Below are 19,426 nucleotides of genomic sequence, written 5' to 3' on the forward strand. Positions count from 1 at the left end.
TATATATAGACATCACTGTCTTTATGCAGCAGATGAGTGCCCAAAAAGTACATTACTCATTGCCAGCGATGTAACATTACATCAAATACTTGTTGTATGGTCTTGTTTCTGCTGGTATTTGCTGTTTTTGTGTTTTATCTTCTCTGTCGACATCTGGCCTCCTACACTAAAATAAGGATTCTGCACAGATCACAAAATGTTCAGAACTTGTTGAGTTATTTTCAGCCATGTACTCAATACACCTCAGCACAAGTAGCTGTTTCATGTGCTGAAGTAGAATATTTTTTTGCGTGTCCACAGACTGAAGAGCAGACGTTATCTCAGGGGATGAAAGTCTTAGCTTGATCTTTATTCATCACATATTCTCTTTGTCACCGAAGCAAACAGCCGCCGGTAATTATTTTATTGAATGCTTCTGACTGGAGTGTAATGGAGGGCAACACAATTAATAGCTGTTTCTTCAGGGGAAGAACCCTCTGGCTGCTCCAGAATTTTAAATTCTTCCTGATCATCAGCCACCACACAAACTCCGAGCTACTTAGAGATTCTTTTTGATGTTCTTTGGATTCCTGTGTGTCCACGTGCGTGTGTGCGTGCTCGTGTATATGTGTATGTCTGCTGTAGGAGTGGGTAGGTGTTGTGTAGCTTGATGTATTTGCACATGTGTGCATACTTGTGCAAGTGCGTGCCAAGTGGCTGCATCAGAACCGACCCTCAAGAGCTCCCTTTTTGTAGCTGTAGCTGCTGCAGAATTCCAGATTGAAATGCCATTCGTCATTAATAAGAATTAGACCGAAAAGAGAATATTTGGCAGCCAACCAGATGAAATCACATTCTTTAAATAAGCCGCAGTGGAATAAATCTTTCAGACTTTTGCCAGTGCGGTACACAGTGACAAAGCCTCAGCGTTAGGACAATACATTTTCCAAGGCAGCTTGGCCACACGTCAGGGAACAAAGCCTGAAGGCTATTTAGTTGTATTTGCAGGCAGCCGTTCTGTGAAGGGTTTTAGCAACAACATTTGCCCTCAGAACATCCACTTCTCTGTTGAGCTGTCTTTTCGGCGTCATTTATGTAATTATTCAGATTGTGATTACACGCACCTGTCTTGTCTTTGCTCTGTAATAAATCCAGCTCTTTTCACAGTAGCTGTGTTATTATGATGACAAGCAATGATGAGCTTGTTTTTTTTTGGTTGATAGTGTTGCTCCCTGCCTCCAGTCAAACTGCTGCTGCAGCGAGCAACAGACGACAGCATGAAGGAAACACTCTGCTCTTTAAGTCAGTCAAATGCCCCAAAAATAAAACAGGAACATACAGAGTTTAGTGGTGCAGTTTTAACGCTGCCATTTGTATGAGTAATGAGTTTATCTGTGCCCGTATCCAACAAGTGCTCACTGGTTCTTAAGTAGTTCCCGTCCCTTCTGAGGTGTATTTTATTCCTTTCCCTCTGGCCAGAGGGGTGTGGCGCTGATCTGCTGATGAATACAAAGGAATGCTTTACATCAACAACATGTATCTTCTGGACCAACGTGATTCATTGTTCAAACAGTCAAGATGAATCTTCCAGGAATGACGCAGGCAGTTTAATTAGAGATATTACACTTAACATCTAGGAGGCAGATGAATTTATTATCACAGCAGCTTTTTGGTGCATTTATCATCTGCCTGGTGTAAAAACAAACTCTGTTGTAAGCTCACAGGTTATCATTTATTTATGTGTTGATCATCTATTCGTAATAAATTACTTATGTGTTTACTCATTTTCGGAGAAACTTAACGCTTATGTATTTTTAGGTCAAAGCTGACCGCTGCTTCTAGCAATAGGACATATGTGTGTGTGTGTGTTACACAAGGAGGGTCAAAAATAGAGATCTCAGGACGGTATGAAGGATTGGGGTTCGTCGTTTGTCATTGCACTTTTGACTTTCTGATACGAACAAGAAGAATTCCACAGGTGAAACGAGCCAGTGAAAAAAGAGTTCTGTGTTCACTGTCATGGTATAAACACTCTTCTTTTTTCATCCCTTTTGTGACAGAATTCAGTATTTCCAGTGACCAGCATGTGTTTCTTGTGTTGAGGTCCTGGTATTGTAAAGGCTGGCTCACTGTTTATCGTTTTATTGATTTACGAGCCATTGTTCATTTTATTAATAACACCTGCTCTTGAAAAATACTAATTATAATTGTAATATTAGTAATTGCCTATCCAATAACATTTAATACCAGTAAAATAATATATAATAATTTACTGCATAGTATTTGTTTAAAGCTGCTTTAATCTATTTTAAATACAAATCTCACATTCTTAGGTTAGGTTAGGTTATGAAATAAACGTCTTTTCGCTCTGGTTTGGTCTCCGCCAACTCCTGAAAATATAGTTTTAGCTTACATATATTAAGGTAGTTGCTAAATTCTGTCTGCTGCTGGAAGCTTTGGATTATTCAGAAGCTAAACAAATGCAAATCTAAATAAGATCAAGACACACAAGGCACTCTCAGGATATTGATTTAACTACTAAAAACTCCTCTCTGTGTATCAAAGTTACATACAGTCGTGATTCAATAATCCGACCCTTAACAACCTGAAAACTTTGCTATCTGACAGGTTTTTAGGAAAAACGAACAGAACCCATTGAAAACAGCCTTAACATACCGACAGCCTTGGATTCCGACTTCAACATTACATTTTATATCACAAATAAGGATAACACCGTATTATCTGACTGAACAATTCGACAGATTAGACGTTTAGACTGCAGGACTTAATGCTCAATTCAGATTTGTTTGTGAATCCGATTTTTTTGCGTTCACATTTCCAATTAAATGCAACTCGTATGTGATCTGCTGTGTGAACATCATGCAACCCAAAATGTCCCACGTGCTGCTTCTGCCGCCACTGATGGTGGAAACAGAACTGTGACTGCTATCCTAAACTAGCATCAGCAGCCAAGTACTGCCTGTGCGTTCCGGCCACTTCCACTCATTCGGAAGCGCTCCGCCGGGGTAGAAGTGGTCCCACCTGACCGCGCCAAATATTCGGATATTCATCATTAATTGGGCCTGAATATCCAGAGACCAGAAAGTGCTATTGGGACCAGCCCTACTAGTTATTATAACAACTACGAACAATAATTAACAACAAATGAGCCTTCAAGCATCAAGCCCTCCTTGTATCTCGACCTCCGTCTTGACAATCCGACAGCCTTCCTATCTGACATAAAAGAAGGTTTTACATTTAGTGTCGGATTATCGAGTCACGACTGTATTTATAAACTTTCTTGCACGAAATACAATTTTTTCTTGTCCTAAAATGACTTATATGTAACTCTAATCCATTGCTACCTCGAAAATGTGCAGATCTACAAAGTCCCTGACTCTCTCTCGTCACTCACCCCTCCCACAGCTCGAGCACACCAGCTCACCTACTGCTCTGTTCGAACACTGTAAAACTGCTACACCATGGTCAGGTGTAATATCGGAGTAATTCAGCTGTTTGTGTTCGGAACCTGACTCAGATCAAGAATAATAATACAAAAAAAGTTCCCCCTGCAAGATAAAAAAAGATTGGTTCTTTAAGTTTGTTGTGCATGAAACCCCGGAGGTCTAAATCTGTGTTTTTGTGACTCTCATCACTTCACTGCATTTTCAAGGTGGAAATGCTCAGCCATAACGTTGACTTCTCATTTTGCTCTTAATATGTCTTCTAGCTGCTAAAAAAAAAAAAACACCATATGGACATGTTAACAAGACACAAACACCAGAGGGGATCTTTAAGGTCATAAGAGTCAAAGTGTTTTTCTTTTTTTTTATTCCATGACAATAACTATTGATAGTGTTACAGTGTGAGGATACTGGCACACTGAAAACACTGGGCACGCACTGACTGTAAACAGCATCTTTTAACATCTGTAAATAGCCCCAAATATTAATAACAGGTCAAAAGATTTGTTACTAGAACAAGAGCCATGTTTTAACTTATTATTAATATTTCAAAGTAATAGATCACATCATCTTCAAATTAATGTGATTATAACTCAGTACGAAAGGAGCATTGTTGTTTGAGGGATGATTCCTGACCTTTTTAAACAGCAGCTTGGCACAATAACCCATTTATTTGGCATTTCTGAAGTCTCCACATCTTCCATCTTCCTCAGTGTCATGTCTCGTACCAGGTGTTAGGTTTTATTTAGTTTTTTGTCTTGTATTTGTGTTGTCTCGTGGCTTTTATTTTGAAACCTCTTTGCCCTCGTGTTTCAGGGCGCTTGCCCTCTCCCCGGTGTTTCCTGTGTCTGATTGTCTACCCAGCCCTGATTGTCTCCACCTGTTCCTCATTACCTTGTGTGTGTATATATAGTCTGCATCTCCCTTTGTCCTGTGCCAGTTCGTCTTGTCATTGAGTCAAGCTTCACGTTCTAGCCGTCTTCATGTCCAGGATGTCCCCGTTCATGTCCCTTGTGGAAACTTCCTTCAGGTTTTGTATTTTGTTTGCTACTTTGCATTCAGCCTCTTTCCTAAATCAAGTGTTTGAGTTGTTACTTTGTTTGGAAAGATTGTTAAGTTTTTCCTCATTGAGTGATTTTTAGTTTGTATTTCCTCAATCGAGTGATTTTTTTGGTTCTTTATTCTCCTCGTTAGAGTGACGCTTTGAGTTTAGGTTTTTATTGATGAATGATATTTCTGTTGATACTTTTGTAAATAAATCAGTTTGAGAACATTTTTGAGTTTTGGAGTCGTGCATTTGGGTTCGCTGTTCTGTGGTCTTGTCACTCAGCAGATGAAGCTGCTTTGTGAGATGTGGTTAAAAATTTCAGAAACAACAAATAAGTTGTGTTGGGAAATTTGGGTCAAGTCACCGTTTTTCATATAGCATTTTGCTTTGTATGAAAGAAAAACACTATTGTGACTAAAGTTCAGACATTAGTGTTATTTGTGGTAGAGCAGTTGTCCTCCAATCGCAAGGTTGGCGGTTCGATCCCCCGCCCCTGCACAGTCGAAGTGTCCTCGGGCAAGATACTAAACCCGAAGTTGCCCCCAGTGGCAGGCAGCACCTTGCATGGCAGCTCTGTCACCATTGATGCATGAATGTGTGTGTGAATGGGTGAATAAGAAACACATTGTAAAGCGCAGACCATTTACAATGTTTTCTGCATCATTATTATTATATTATGAGTAACAAACATAACTGTATGTAATGCAGAGGATACTTCTCCCATATCCATCCATCATCTATACACCGCTTAATCCTCACTAGGGTCATGGGGGGCTGGAGTCTATCCCAGCCGACTTAGGGCGAAGGCAGGGGACACCCTGGACAGGTCACCAGTCCATTGCAGGGCCACACTTAGAGACAAACAACCAAGCACACTCACATTCACACCTACGGACAATTTAAAATCACCAATTAACCTCAACATGTTTTTGGACTGTGTGGGAGGAAGCCGGAGAACCCGGAGAGAACCCACGCTGCATGGGGAGAACATGCAAACTCCACGCAGAAAGATTCCGGTGCCCTCACCGGGACGCGAACCGGCAACCTTTTTGCTGCGAGGCAACAGTGCTCTTCTCCCATATATACATTTAAAATATTTTTCTTTTACAGGCTTTTTGCCTTTATTAGCAGGAGAGAGACAGGAAAGGTGGAGAAGAATGGGGAAAGACCTGCAGCAAATGGCTGTGAGCGGGAGACAAACCCACGAGTAAAGCCCCTGTATATGGGTTGCTGTCTTATCCGGTTCAGCTACCGGGGCACCCCTCCCTTAATATTTAGAACATTTGTCTGGCCCCTGCTCCTGCCATAACATTTACTCATTGTGCTTGAATTTTGCATCATCCTTTACATAAATTTCTGCAATAAATTGGTGCAAAAAAATGCACAAATTTGTGCATGAAAATTCACCACAATGCAGGAATTTACGTGCTTAAAATTTACTGCGTGTCCCTCCAGTAGTCCAACAAAATCTATGTCCAAGACAGGCAGCCTGTTATATTACTTTAATATAAAATTTCGCCACAATTTTGACATGCTCTGAAAATATTACAAGTCATTACTGTACTCAGTAGGAGTTGCAGTAAATGATAACCTGCTACAGGGCATTTACTCCATCACCTCTCCTGCTCCTCCTGAGCTAATATAAAAGCACACTCCATCCTATAATTCAGCGCCAGCGTTCACATAATCATAACTCAGCCACCACATTTCCCCCGAGGTGGTCCTGCTGTGGGTGGTTGAGATTTAAAATGTATTTACTTCTCTTAATTTTGATTGGCGTGTTTGTATCTCTGGAGTGGAGATGTTGTGTTTTCCTGCCGGTGGTTAATATAGACGGGGCGCGCGCCGACACAATGTTTAGCGAAAACTCGCCGACACCTATATCGATTGTCCTTGAAGCGGAGACACTGATTAGAAGTGTATTCTCTGGTGCATCTCAAGAGGCAGCTGCACAGCGTGAAGCCACACGCATAATTATAACAGAGAGGTAAACAGCGGTGACATAACTGGTAAAGGGCTTGCATTCAATCCACTGGGAAAAAAGACAAAAATGGAGTTTTTTAATGAGAGAAAACAGGGCAGTCTATTAACACCACTGTGGGGTTATAACTAAAAATCTATTTTTGTGTTTTTACAGACCCTGAGGATTATCAGCCGCCCATATGGAAGTCCTACTGTGAGTAATTAATTCATTTTATATGCTGATTATCACTGCCTTAACCTGACTCTGCCCTTTAGTGTGCTTCTTTAAATAACTGCACATTTATCTGCGTTCTATAAATTATACACAGCCGTTTTCTGCGCTTTGAAGGTTTTGTTGCACGTAGTACAATTAGATGCAGTGCAGGTTCCAAAAAATGCACAAAAAGGCACAAGCACGCTCGCCCACAGAACGCATTTACACATGCACGAATGCAAAGCAGCGGATTCCTGATCTCCCAGTAAAATAGGTTACCGGCACCCAGGAAAAACAAGATTTTCTACCTGCAAAGCGGCTCAGCTAAAAACGGGGTCCTCAGAACACCCACCTCATTATACAACGTTTTTGCCAAGCGGGAGGAAATGCTTTGACTCCTGAGAATATATTTGATGCATTTATTGAGGCCGAGCGCACATCAGTTCAGCTGGGAATTGTGTCTTCTCCTGTAATTAAATGTGTCATATGTAATTTTACAACAAGGGCTGCTTTTCTGAGGTCTTCTCCGGTCCTCTGCTGAGATATTTTTAGAGGTCTCTGTGTCACAGGAATGGATGAAGTCCAGATCTGCACTGGTTGGCTTAAGTCAGCCTGACAAAAAAAAAAAAAAAAAGACATGAAAATTCACAGTCAGGAGTCTTCCTTCCTCCTGCCTGGAGAATCTGCTGCGGTGAAGACTTAGCTCAGCCTCACACAGCGATTTCTTTGCCCCGGCACCGGCTGTTGGTAATGAGGACACTGTTGTAGTCTTCTGTCCTCACCCACAACTTGCTAGGTTTCCAAAACATAGCAGTGAGTGTGTTACAGTATGAACAGGAAAGATTGTTATTCTGTAATTATTGCGGTTATTATGTGGTTTGTCAAACAAAAGAGAAACTGCTGTTTTATTCCCACAAAGGATTAAAAATTGGACACAGAAAAAGAAACCAGACTGATTCTTCCATTGTGGCAATATTTCTATCCTGACAGACATCCGGCTCTGGAAAAAAAAAAAGCAGAAATAGCAGCAGTGTCTCTCACATTTTAATCGCTAATTAAATATAGTAATTCTGGCAGGCTGCTGAGATATTTGTGGTGATTACTCTGCCTGCCACAAGTCTCTCATTTCCATTTTCACTCTGCTTCACTGGTTTACTTCCAATTCTCCCAACACTTAAACTATATCCAATACTTAGAAGCTTGGATTTGCACCATGTGTTCAAATGTAAGTGTAACTACCTTCGTTTTGAAGCCTAAAAGAATGTGTGCAGTTATAAGTGCACTTTACGTAAAGGGTCCTAACTCACACAAATGGACTGCAGATATATGGCCCCTGTCATGTAAACCGCTCACTGCTTATCATTGCGTACACAAGCTAATGGCTCGTTTTCTACCTCTGCACTCAGAGCAGTGGTCAGAAGCCGAGCTAAAGTCAATCAAGTGAATATTGTTTTATGTCCTGAAGAGTCCTCTGTGTAATTGCTGCTGCAACATATTGTTCCCTTCCTCTGAACTGTGTATTAACTGTGTATTTTTTGGTGGCGAATCTGCAATATGCATGAAATTACAACTGGCACTGAGCTGTGTACAGCTGAAGGGGCCTTCATTAACATGCATGTTTCTCTAACAGTGTACCAGCTACAGCAGGAGGCGCCAAGACCAAAGAGGATCACATGTCCTCAGGAGGTCAGTGCATCTGAGACTTTTTATACAATAGGCTACTGTGCAAGGCTGAACTGAGAATTTTCTTAACCGTTCAGTTTGTAAAATGTGGAAAAATAACCCAAAACGCCAGTGTTAGCTTTCTGGAGTCCAGAGGCGAAAACATATATATGTGTCACGCATGAAAAGCAAAACAACTTCAGATCCAAACACATGAAATGTATTAAACAAACCTGTGTTATTTGTTTAATAAATTACAACTGCCACCTTGTGATTGTAGGCCTCCGCAGACCACTCATTTAGCAGTCCATACATGTCTGTCTGGACCATAGACTGTATAACAGATGGACGTAGCTACCGTGACGTCACCCGTTGATTTCTGCACTGAGAAAATGAAGCCAGGGTTTTGCTACTTCCTGGTTGACATCTTGGATTTTTGGAGCCAGTGACGCAAAAATCGTCGGAGGGAGCGGAGCCATAGGAGCAGTGATTGGTCAGACGGATTGAGAGGCGGGCCCTCTCTGCCCGCCCACATTTACCGCCTTCTGCTCGCTTCGTCTGTATGGTCGCTGCCGACTGTCAATCAAGCCAGCCACGCCCCCTCAAAATTTTGACGATTTTTTAAAAATTCCATATTGATTTATTTTCAGATTGGCCACCTGATCTCTGGACTTGACCATGAAAACTAATTTTTAAAAAATCCTGAGCTGGAGGAATGCGGTATTTTGTGATCTGTGATCACTTCTTTTCCAATTCAAGTCTATGGGAGCCAGGGCTTTTTGGAGCCAGGACTAGCGGACGTAGTGATACTGCAGGTTTTTGACACTTCCGGGTTGGCTTCATTTTTCAGGGCCGGTTGCTACGTCCATCTTTTATACAGTCTATGGTCTGGACCTGACCTTTGACCTTTTGGATACAACATGTCATGACTTTATCATTTTATCCTCTTAGACAGTGTGTTAAATGTTGTCATAATTACCAAATGGATTCTTGGGTTATGCCCAAAAATGTGTTTTTAAAAACTCACATCGACCTTTGACCACTGACCATCGAATTCAAATAAGTTAATCTTCAACTTTAAATGCACATTAGTACCAGATTTAAAAGTAATTCCTTCCAGGCGTCTCTGATTTCGTAAAAATAGGATGGATGTGAAGCCAGAGTGACCTTCAACCGCTAAAATTTAATAAGTTCATCCTCGAGTCCAAGTACCGTTTGTGCCAAATGTGAAAAAATTCCCTCCAGGTTTACAAGAGGGATCACATTCATAAGAACAGGACAGAGGGATCGGCGGACAACCCAGAACTCTAATACCTCCAGCCTGGGCTGTTCTCAGCAGAGAGCCAGAGTTATCTTTAATCAGCTACTTCAGGCAGAATTAGAACTTTTAAATTAAATTCTCAAATTGCAGAAGTGGATGCCGTGTCCATGTTAATGTGGATATTGTGTTATTCAGATATCTTTCCCACCCATTTAAAAAAAAACAATCTGTCCACATGACCATTGTCTTATGAAATATCTCCGTACACATGAGAAATAAAGTCTACATCCGCAATGATACCATAGAAGAGCCATTCTGCTGACTGTAAACGGCAGATGGTTTAGTAAAATATCCAATTGTGATGTTTTTGACGGGGTTTTTTTTCAGCTTCAGGTCAACATATCACCGAGTAGCAGATTGTAATGCATTACAACATTAGATACCATGCATCAATAGGCATCATAAACAACTCCTGAAAGTTCCAATCTGCTCCGATGTAATGAAATGAAATTACAGCATTTGCCTCATTGTTTCATAGCTATTGTCCTAAATTGCAGCCTTTGCGATTAGCCGGTGACATTGTTTAAAAATACAATTTAAAACGGATTAATTGTTCATCTTAGTCTTTGCATCACCGCTTCCACTCTAATACACATAAACCAGAGGAAGTTTGACTGACCTAAAATGCAGATTTCTTGCGGATGAGAGACCCAAATATTCATATTAGTGTAGATGAGACTAAAAAGTTGACTCTGTGGGACAACAAGCTATAAGTTTTGATGGAAGTCTTTCTCACACATATACCTCTCGTTTTTTTTTTTAAAATAAAGCTTTTTTTCTGTGAGTTTTGGCCTCCTGTCCGCGCACAAATGCACTTTAAGGTCACTGAAAATTTACAAAACATCTTCCAGAGTAAAGATATTCAGAGACTCTGTTTGGAGTGGGAGTGGAGAGGGAGACGTTTGCTTCCTAATTGGGTCTTATCAGCGTTATGAGTCCTTCCCTGATTCATCACACCTTCAACAGCTAAGCAACCATCTCTCTACTCGTTTACACTGCAACATGCATGCACATGAATAGTAATGTGACATGCGTATTCAGGTGTGCTATTACAAATGAATAAAATGCTGTTTTAAGATTTAGGTTTAGTGTCATTGTGGACATACATTAGTCTTATTATCATATAAGTAATACATGAATCCCGTCTGTGATCATGTTCATTTTGTGTTTTTAATCGGAAAATGTCCAGTTTTGCTCTCGAGCATGTGTTTGAGCCAAGCTGAAACACCTGCTGGCCTCCATTTATTTCTTTTTGAAGGCAAGAATAGAGTATTTTCCCTTCGTGAACCAGCCTGCCAGAGTACAGTCACACTGCATCTCAGTTTTTACTCTCAGCTTTCAGCCTGGAAAACATTCACCGAGAAATGATTGAGTCTGGCAGCTGGAAGCCAGACCAATCAGTAACCTGTGGGGAGTGACTCTCTGCTTCTCGAAACTCTCCCCCGCCCCAACCTCTCGACTTTCTGTTTAAACTCGATGGTGTGTTACAGTTAGAAAATTACGCAGGCTCGTCTAAGTGCATGACTGAAATTTATTCAGGAACATATTTTAGGTGGAGAAATTTGGCAATATTTGCGAAGCAGAAATGAAAAGCTCCTCACAGGTGGGTTGTTGCTTCTTCCAGACAGATGAATGAAGTCACTCATGCGTTACAGTCGCAGATCTCAACCTAATTTAGCAATAAACATCGAGAAGAACGACAATTATCGCAGCCGGATGCAAAGTGCGTAAAGGGGCACTTTAGAATGACGGACGGCATCAGCTTCATTCTCCCAGCGATGTTAATAAAGCTGATGGAACAAGCTGCTGCACTGCCTCCGCTGAGAGTCCTGTCAGTCTTCTATTGTACAAGCAGCAGAACCGATGCATGTCTCATCCTATTTTGAGTCTTGCCACACTTTGATGAGCAGAATGAAAGCTGTGGGCTGGTCATGTGCGATTAGAGGCTGTCCTGTAACTCAGAACAAAACGATGTTTGACATATTACCAAATCCATTATGATCATAACTGGGAATTATAAGCGATATTCCACATTAGCATCTGCAAAAGTGTGTAATAAGAGGGTCTGGATATGTAAAAAAAAAAATAATTCAGTGTTATTTCCTTTGGATTTATTCACCTTGACAAGGCTGGAAAACATCAAATCTGTGAAAGAGAATTTTAACAGTGATGTCTGTTATTTTATATCATATTCAACATATTATTTTTTTTAAACGTTGCCATATGTTTTGCAAGAGTTGTAATCCAGACACAGCAACGCGATTAATATTAATTTTTTCCAGCTGGCCATCTATCACCAGCCGTTTTACTGCACTGGCTCTAATTCATCTGCACACTCTGTGATTTGGCTTTATGGTTTGGTTACCACGAATAGACGCACAAGGGGTACAGATGGAGATAATCTGTCGTGTGGCGTGGAGTCTTTTATCTTTCACACGAGGCTGTAAGAACAATTTGCAAAAGCTATTTAATTGAGCTTTCATATCGTATTGCTGCAGCCAATAATTCTTCTTCTGGTTTACAGATGGAGAGCAGACCCAAATACTATGGCAGAGAGTGAGTGCGACTTAATTACTGTCATCTTCTTTAATGCCTTTCTTTTTTTCAAATATTACTGGGCAGAGAGTGCTTTTATTTATCATTATTGCCCTGGCATCAGATGGTGGTTGGAGTTTAAGTGGGTGGATATGTATTTTATGTGAATGTGTGTCCCTTTGCTTTGGCAAGATGCTCAGAGCTCAACATTCTGTTTGTCAATCTGATTTTTTTTTTTAGATTGAAATCACATTTTAGGAAGATACGTACTGCTTTTTTTTTGCTTTGTTTTGTTTTTATAGATTTCATGGCATGATCTCTCGAGATTATGCAGATGAGCTGCTGGCGGGCGCAGAGGGTGCTTACCTCATCAGAGAGAGCCAAAGACAGCCAGGGACACACACCTTGGCCTTAAGGTACCAACGGCATCAGTATCTCCATCAGCAGCACCACTCACTCCAAACCTGTTCGTCTCCAAATCCTTACATCTTTGTCCCTGAATCTTCAATCCAGGTTTGGGCACCAGACCCTCAACTACAGACTGTTTTATGATGGGAAGCACTTTGTCGGGGAGAAGAGGTTCGAGTCGGTCCACGACCTCGTGACTGACGCCCTCATCACTCTTTACATCGAGACCAAGGCGGCGGAGTACATCGCCAAAATGACCACCAACCCCATCTACGAGCATCTCGGTTACACGTCGCTGCTCAAGGACAAAATGGTGCACAGACTGAACCGGGGACGCACAGAGCCGCGTAGGGTCACATTTCAGAGAGACGAAAGGGTGAGTTGTTGTAGATTGTGCTGTAGCTGTATGTCTACAGTCTCCATATGTACTGGGGTGTGCAAAGTTTTCATCTTTGTAAGACAACATCATCAAACAGGCATCTGATGGGTCCCAGATTCAAAAACTCCAATTATAGCCAGCCAGACTCATACAGCAAGAAAAACAAAGAGTCCAGCAACACATGCTATGACTCCCTCCCACATGAAGAGACAGAAAATGCTGACACAGTTTAACCCTCTAAACCTTTCCAGGCGTGTTTTTTTTTTTTTTTTTTTTGCACCTTTCGCATCTTTATTTTGCTCATTTTTCACTGCAATATAAAGTCCTGCACCTCAATGAAAACAGCCCAACCATGAATAGCATTGGAGAGAACTCAAACATGCAGTATAAGAAAATGATAAGGTTATAAATATGTAAAAAGAGGAAATGAAAGTTGATTTATCCTACAAAAAGTGAAAAAAAACTTAGAATCAACATGAACAGGTGTTATCAATGACGGAACAATGAGTGTTCCGGGATCACAGTTTTTATTTGTCTCCACACCTGTCTCCTATCTGCTCAGTGTAAACACTGCCTGCAGTTCAGCCCAAAAATTTCCAGAATATTTGCCACATAAGTGTTGATTAAACATAGCTTCTTCGTTGTGGTACAGAGTACAGATTTTTTAAAATTTTTTTAAAGAATCTGGTAAAAAAAAAAAAAAAAGTTTATTTCTGGTGAATTTTTAAATGAGACCTAAAAAATAAAAGGAGTTTTATCACAATTTTTAGCTTAGATTTGGCTTCCTGATGGCCAGCACGACACACATTATTAGTTAACACCAAAATACTTGAAAATTTCAATTCAATTCAATTCAATTCAATTTTATTTGTATAGCACATATTTACAACAACAAGTCATCTCATAGCGCTTCACAAAGGCAGAGACAGAAACACCCAACAATCAAAAACATCTGGATTCCCTACAAGCTTCAGCAGTCTGCAAGCAGTCTGCAACAATGGGAAGGAACCGAAAACCCCCGCAGAGGAAAAAAAACCTCCGACAGAACCAGGCTCAGGGAGGGACGGCCATCTGCCTCGACTGGTTGGGTGGATGTAGGATGAATTCTAAAATTTAGTTTACAGTTAAACAAGTTATTAGAAGTTATTGTCCTTTTGTAACAGAAGGCATCATGGTGAGGGCAGCAGGATGCAAATTCCAACGATTCTCTCTGTTTTCATGGTTTCCCCTCTGATAAATTGAACTATTTGGGGAATTTCTTAGAGATAATATGTCTTTCACACCCGCTGGCAGGTTTTAAGTTTCACAGCGTTAAATCCACAGAAAATCTAAGTCAAGTTTCCACGATTTAACAGTTTACCTGCCAAGTGCCTTGAAAAACTGTGATCAAAAGCACTGAGGAGAATCGGTGCTCTCTTAAAACCTTCATCAAAGTTTGCTCAGTTCTGTACATGCTGGTTTGTGAATGGAAGTGGATGGGTAGATCTACTTTCTGTGGCTAAATAGAAGACCAACACAGTGAGCCTGGCTCTGTCCACACCTCTAAAGCTAACTTATGAAAATATTATATCTCATTCATTTCAGCCATACAAAAGCCAACGTGTAACAATGACAGGTCCCTACGGGCGACGTGCCAGACTGCTTCTTGGCTGGACGTAAAAACTTCCTTGAGTTTTGTTGTTACCGCGAGGTTTCCAGGCAACCAGCAGAGATTCCATGAAAGCGGTATCGATCTTCTCACCTGACTGCACATTTCTAAAAATGTCAGACTACTCCAGTCTGACTCACCGGATCTAGGTCCAGACCACGGGAATAATTCTGCCATTTCCACACTGCATTTTACGCGGTTTTCTGCATGTTACTTTTCAACACAAGCCTCCGAGCACCAACCTACAAGCTCAAAATCACAAGTTTTGAAAGGATTTGGATCATGCAATGAGGCAGGCCTGCTTCAGTGAATTAGCCATTTAACGACAATGTTCGCCAGTTGAACCAAACCAAACTTCTTCCTGTCATTACTTTGCAGGAACACCATTGCTGCATCCTGCGTTAAGCACCTTCCAAGATGATTGTGATTGGTTTAGAGAAATACAAGCGCACCGGAGCGTTTTCCTCTATAACAGAATGATAATGAGGTGCAGCCAGACCATTTTTCAGCACTGACACAACAACTGTGGGGATAGTCTGGTCCGGCTATGCAAGAAGAGTTTCATTGTAATGGACCTTTTATACTATTACCATCATTGTTGGGAAAATAACTTTGCAAAAAGAACACGTCCACATTGTATCATTGTAGTGACGTTGTTCCCAATCAGTATTCCAAAGAATGCAGCGTATTTGTTTAAATTATTCACTTCAAACCAGACTTGAAGCTTATTATTTAGAATTTGTAGAATAAAGAAACAGCCTTGCCCAGCAGCCACCAACTGTTTTCAAGTTATTAAAAGCCCCAAGACACCTTTTGTTTATCCAAAAACTTCAGTCACCAACTATTCTTCAAGAACATCCATAATAAGCCTGAATTATGCAATGCTTCTCGTTTAGGAAGTAAAAAAAAAGTGTCAGCACATGTAAATTACAGTACCCGGTGCTTTGACAGACACCGTGTAATACCGTGATTTTGATCTACTTCTGCACTACTTAACATTTCCACTACATTTACAGTAGAATGAGAACGCTTCTGAGAGGACACTTTGTCCTGTGAGTGAGACGTACATTATCCCTGTAGCTCCTGGGTGTGTTCACTGCCGCCATGCTTCATTGCCTCCGCTGAAAGGTAATGATGACCGAGGGGACTGGGGACTTTGCTCTGCCTGCCATCCGTATCAGACACGCTGATCTTGGTTGAGACACATTGCATTCATTGGCACTCACAAGCTGTTGCCATATTAAAGTCTGTGAATGATTTATCAAGGAGGAACAAGGAATGCTATGTTTTCGTGCTGGAGAAAGAAAAAAAAAAATCCCCAAAGTGTCCCTCCACTCGGTGGCAATCTTAACTTTGTCTTTTTGGAGTGACGGGGGGCTCTTCATTCATGTAGAGCTTTCTATTAACTCGTGTTTTCTTGGTCTTTTCTTTTCTGAGATTTCGTGAGCCGCATCCTTAATGTCTCTCATCTTTGATTTATTGCTTTGGGAATTCTTTGTCTTCAAGATGTCAGTCTGCAGCTCGTCAGTGAGTGACAGACTGATGACAACCCTGTCAGCAGGAGCATCATTTGCAGTATTAATATCATCGGTCTTAAGAAAGGGGTTTTGTCATTTGAAATACGACCCTTTAATTCGTGCATTTTGACCTAATGACGACTGGTCAGTCAATGATCTGATGATTTGTTGTGGTTTTGGTGCTACAGTTGCCACTGCCAACCTCTAGGAAGCCCCTGGAGCAAGGAACTGCTCTCAAAAGTCAAAAGACAAACAGACTATCCCGTGTTTGCTCGGTGTCCAGCAGTGCTCCTCTGTGTTTGATTTGCAGCTTGATTTGAAACTTTGTGAACTGTTTTCTCCGACATTGGCAACTAAATCTGGAGCATGTCTCCAGCTAAATGTCAGACTGTCAGTTATCTGTGAAGCCGACTATGTATTCATTCCTCCTGCCAAGTTTTATACACGAGGATCTTAGTCAGTGACAGCTGTGATAATGGCAGTCTTTGACGAGCATCGTTTGAAAGCCACCTGCCAGTAGCTTCCCAAAGAAAATCTGTCTTCTGTCTGCTCGGATATCACATAAACCCGGCCTGATTGCTCAAAATCTGTGCTCGCTTTTTTGAACTTGGTGTTTACCGATTGCACAGCCACACCCTGAGGCCTTACAGCCCTACAGTAGCTTCACTGTACGGTCGAAATTCATGTGTATTTACCCAGTGTCGGGTTGATACCTATATAATGCCACGACTGCTGTAATTAAAATGCTCCCAGAAAGTGAAAGGGGGTACTTGATTCAACCGAGATCAACCTCCTGAGTTTCTTCGCATGTGCAGGAATTCGCTCCTTGGCTAAAACTCTTTGCCACATTGCTCCTGATACTCACCACACTGGTTTAATCTCAGTCGGGGCTCTCGACAGACCGGCCCCGCTTGCATGCCCTGGAAAGAGTTTCAAACAAATTGTCTTGTTTTGTGTTGGGATAATTATCTGTTCTTTCCCGAGGTCTCAAGCTATAAAAATGCAAAAAGAAAAAACCCATCTATTTACATCTTTTAGCTGCAAAATGTAAAAACGCTCTTCAAACAGCATTTTCCAGGCTTATTTATTTCGAGCCTCAGACACAGAAAAATGCTTTTTCAGTGTCCCTGCTGCAAACAAAAGTGGCAATTTCCTCCGTTTTCAATATCCCTGACTGCTGTACCCCTTCACAGTGCGCCTATTTTTCTATTTGTTAGACGTGTTGTTGGAACCGTTTTGTTTGGCGCGTTGCTGTTTGTATCCTGTTGTCTTACTGTGTCAGGGTCCACTGTGCTGTTTCCCCCTCCCCATAACTTAGTCCTCTCAGCTGTGTTCTCACAAAGCCTGGCGGGAATAAAAGAGCCAAGCCACTGAAAAGAGCTCGTTGTGTGACCACCTTTTGTGTCTTTTCTTCCAAGCTCTTCTTTAAGAGACAAGAAGCCATCTGCCTGCAGACAAAGAGCACGGCCCTCCCTCCCTCCATGCATCCTCACAAGGCTAAAATATCTCTTGCCTATTCCTCATCTGTCTCCGCAGTCTTAGTTGTAGAGCAGTATGGTATGTATAGGTCTTTTAGAAGAATGTCATTGACAAATATCTTCACCTGTCCCGTCACTCGTGCAGCAATGAGTTGGTTAACCAGTGTCCCATAGCTCTAAGAGACAAAAATCTGCTGCACAAAAAGTCCACAGCAGCTTCTTTACTTTGCTTCCCAGCCTGTAAGCTGCCAATCCTTTCATATTTTTTTATCTCAGCTTTGCAGTTGCCCTTTGGGTCTTTTTTCCTCTCTGCTTGTTCTATCACAAATCCAATGCTTACAGGCTCTCCGACCTCTGCCCCTGCTTAATAAATCAGCTGTTCTATAGTATAATAACTGCCAGAAAGGGTTTCTCATGTATAGCATTCCATGTAGTTTTTGCTGTCAGTGTTGTGTAACTCATTTCAAAGCTTGCTGATAATTAGAGGAGCTTTGAGCTTTGTGCTGCTGTTCACTGGTTGTTTACAAGCAGAGCTAATAGGGACAAATTTGGCGTGAACGTAGCAACAGCCCCCCACTGATAAAAAGCTATAAGGCCGCAGACCTTCAAATGAGCTTCCTATGGGATTTTCCTTTGGATTTGGCCACTGCGGGATTATTCCCTGTGTTGGGATTATTGTTGGTAATCCCTCCCAATCCCAGTTAATGGTCTGGCTCCGTTGGTCCTCCCAAGATTGTGACGGGCAGGAGTGGGCTGCAGTCAGACTGTCTGGAGGATCCAGTCTGGTCGGCAGTGTGGGGAATTCCACCGGCCGACTGACATAGCTGGAGGTCAAGATCTTTGTGAATTCGCACAGCCTCAGCTCTGTCTGTGTCGGGTCCGTCTTTGAGCAAGCGAGTGACCCGTTTAGAGGACCCCCGGTGCTGGCCGAGAGCTGCTGGCAGCTGAGTTTTATCTCCAGTTAAGTGAAGTGGAGTGTGTCCGGAAGGCAGTGCGCTAATGGGAGAGTGCTCTGTGCTATAAAGAGGGTGTCTGCACTATTGATCCTGCTTTAGAGAGCTGTTGAGCTGTGTGAAGCGGTTCTGACAGCGCCCGACTGCCCTCACTCTCAACCTCCCATGCAGCCCCTGCCCATCTAGGACCCTGTTCTCTCTATAGCTCCCTCTCTTCCCCTTTCTGGGCGTGTGAAAGAGGACCATTGTTTGAGGCACACTCCTGCCCTCAGGCCGCCCATTACCGGTCCTCTTCCCCCTACTCTCTGCTTTGCTCTCTGCTGCCACTGGATTTAGAGCAGATGCAGAGTCAACCTCGCTCTGGCTGTCACCAGTCGCCCTCCTGGGTCAGAGGGGAGTGGAGTGTCGCTGCCACCTCTGCGCTGGGCTGTTGCCGGCAGCGTCTGCTGCACAGCACCCACTTCTCCCCTCCGCATCTTTCCCCAGAGGAGCTGGAGAGTCTCTGGGAACCCGACCAGCCGAGCATGGAGGCGACCGAGGAGACCAGAGGAGGTTTGGGAGCGGACTTGATTACCCACAAGGCTAAAAGGCAGGAGAGGAAGCGTCAGGAGCTGCTGGCTTTGGCTCTGGGAGTGAAGCTGGGGAGCAAAGGGACTCTCCTGTGGAAGCCTATTAAACTGTTGGCCTCTTGCCCGCAGATCTCCTCACCTCTGGTGCGACGGAGTGCCTTGAAAGACACACCTGAGAAGCAGTGCTCCTACGAAAAGATCCACAACTTCAAGGTGAGCGGCTCCCTATTTACCACAAAGAATGAAGTCAAAAAGAAAAGACTGATGGCTTCAGAGTGGCTGTTCAGTT

General features: G+C 42.2%; 1 protein-coding gene across 1 annotated transcript in view; it reads left to right on the forward strand.

The window, feature by feature from the left end:
- chn2 (chimerin 2) overlaps window positions 1–19,426 on the forward strand; it is a 31,770-nt gene that overhangs the window by 5,890 nt on the left and 6,454 nt on the right. The window contains exons 2-7 of the mRNA XM_008291058.1: window positions 6,629–6,667; window positions 8,298–8,353; window positions 12,175–12,206; window positions 12,488–12,601; window positions 12,699–12,969; window positions 19,267–19,350. Coding sequence (XP_008289280.1) covers window positions 6,629–6,667; window positions 8,298–8,353; window positions 12,175–12,206; window positions 12,488–12,601; window positions 12,699–12,969; window positions 19,267–19,350 — 596 coding nt within the window. The remainder of the gene's footprint in view (window positions 1–6,628; window positions 6,668–8,297; window positions 8,354–12,174; window positions 12,207–12,487; window positions 12,602–12,698; window positions 12,970–19,266; window positions 19,351–19,426) is intronic.

Source organism: Stegastes partitus, unplaced genomic scaffold (genome assembly GCF_000690725.1).
Source record: "Stegastes partitus isolate 25-593 unplaced genomic scaffold, Stegastes_partitus-1.0.2 Scaffold711, whole genome shotgun sequence".
Lineage (NCBI taxonomy): Eukaryota > Metazoa > Chordata > Actinopteri > Pomacentridae > Stegastes > Stegastes partitus.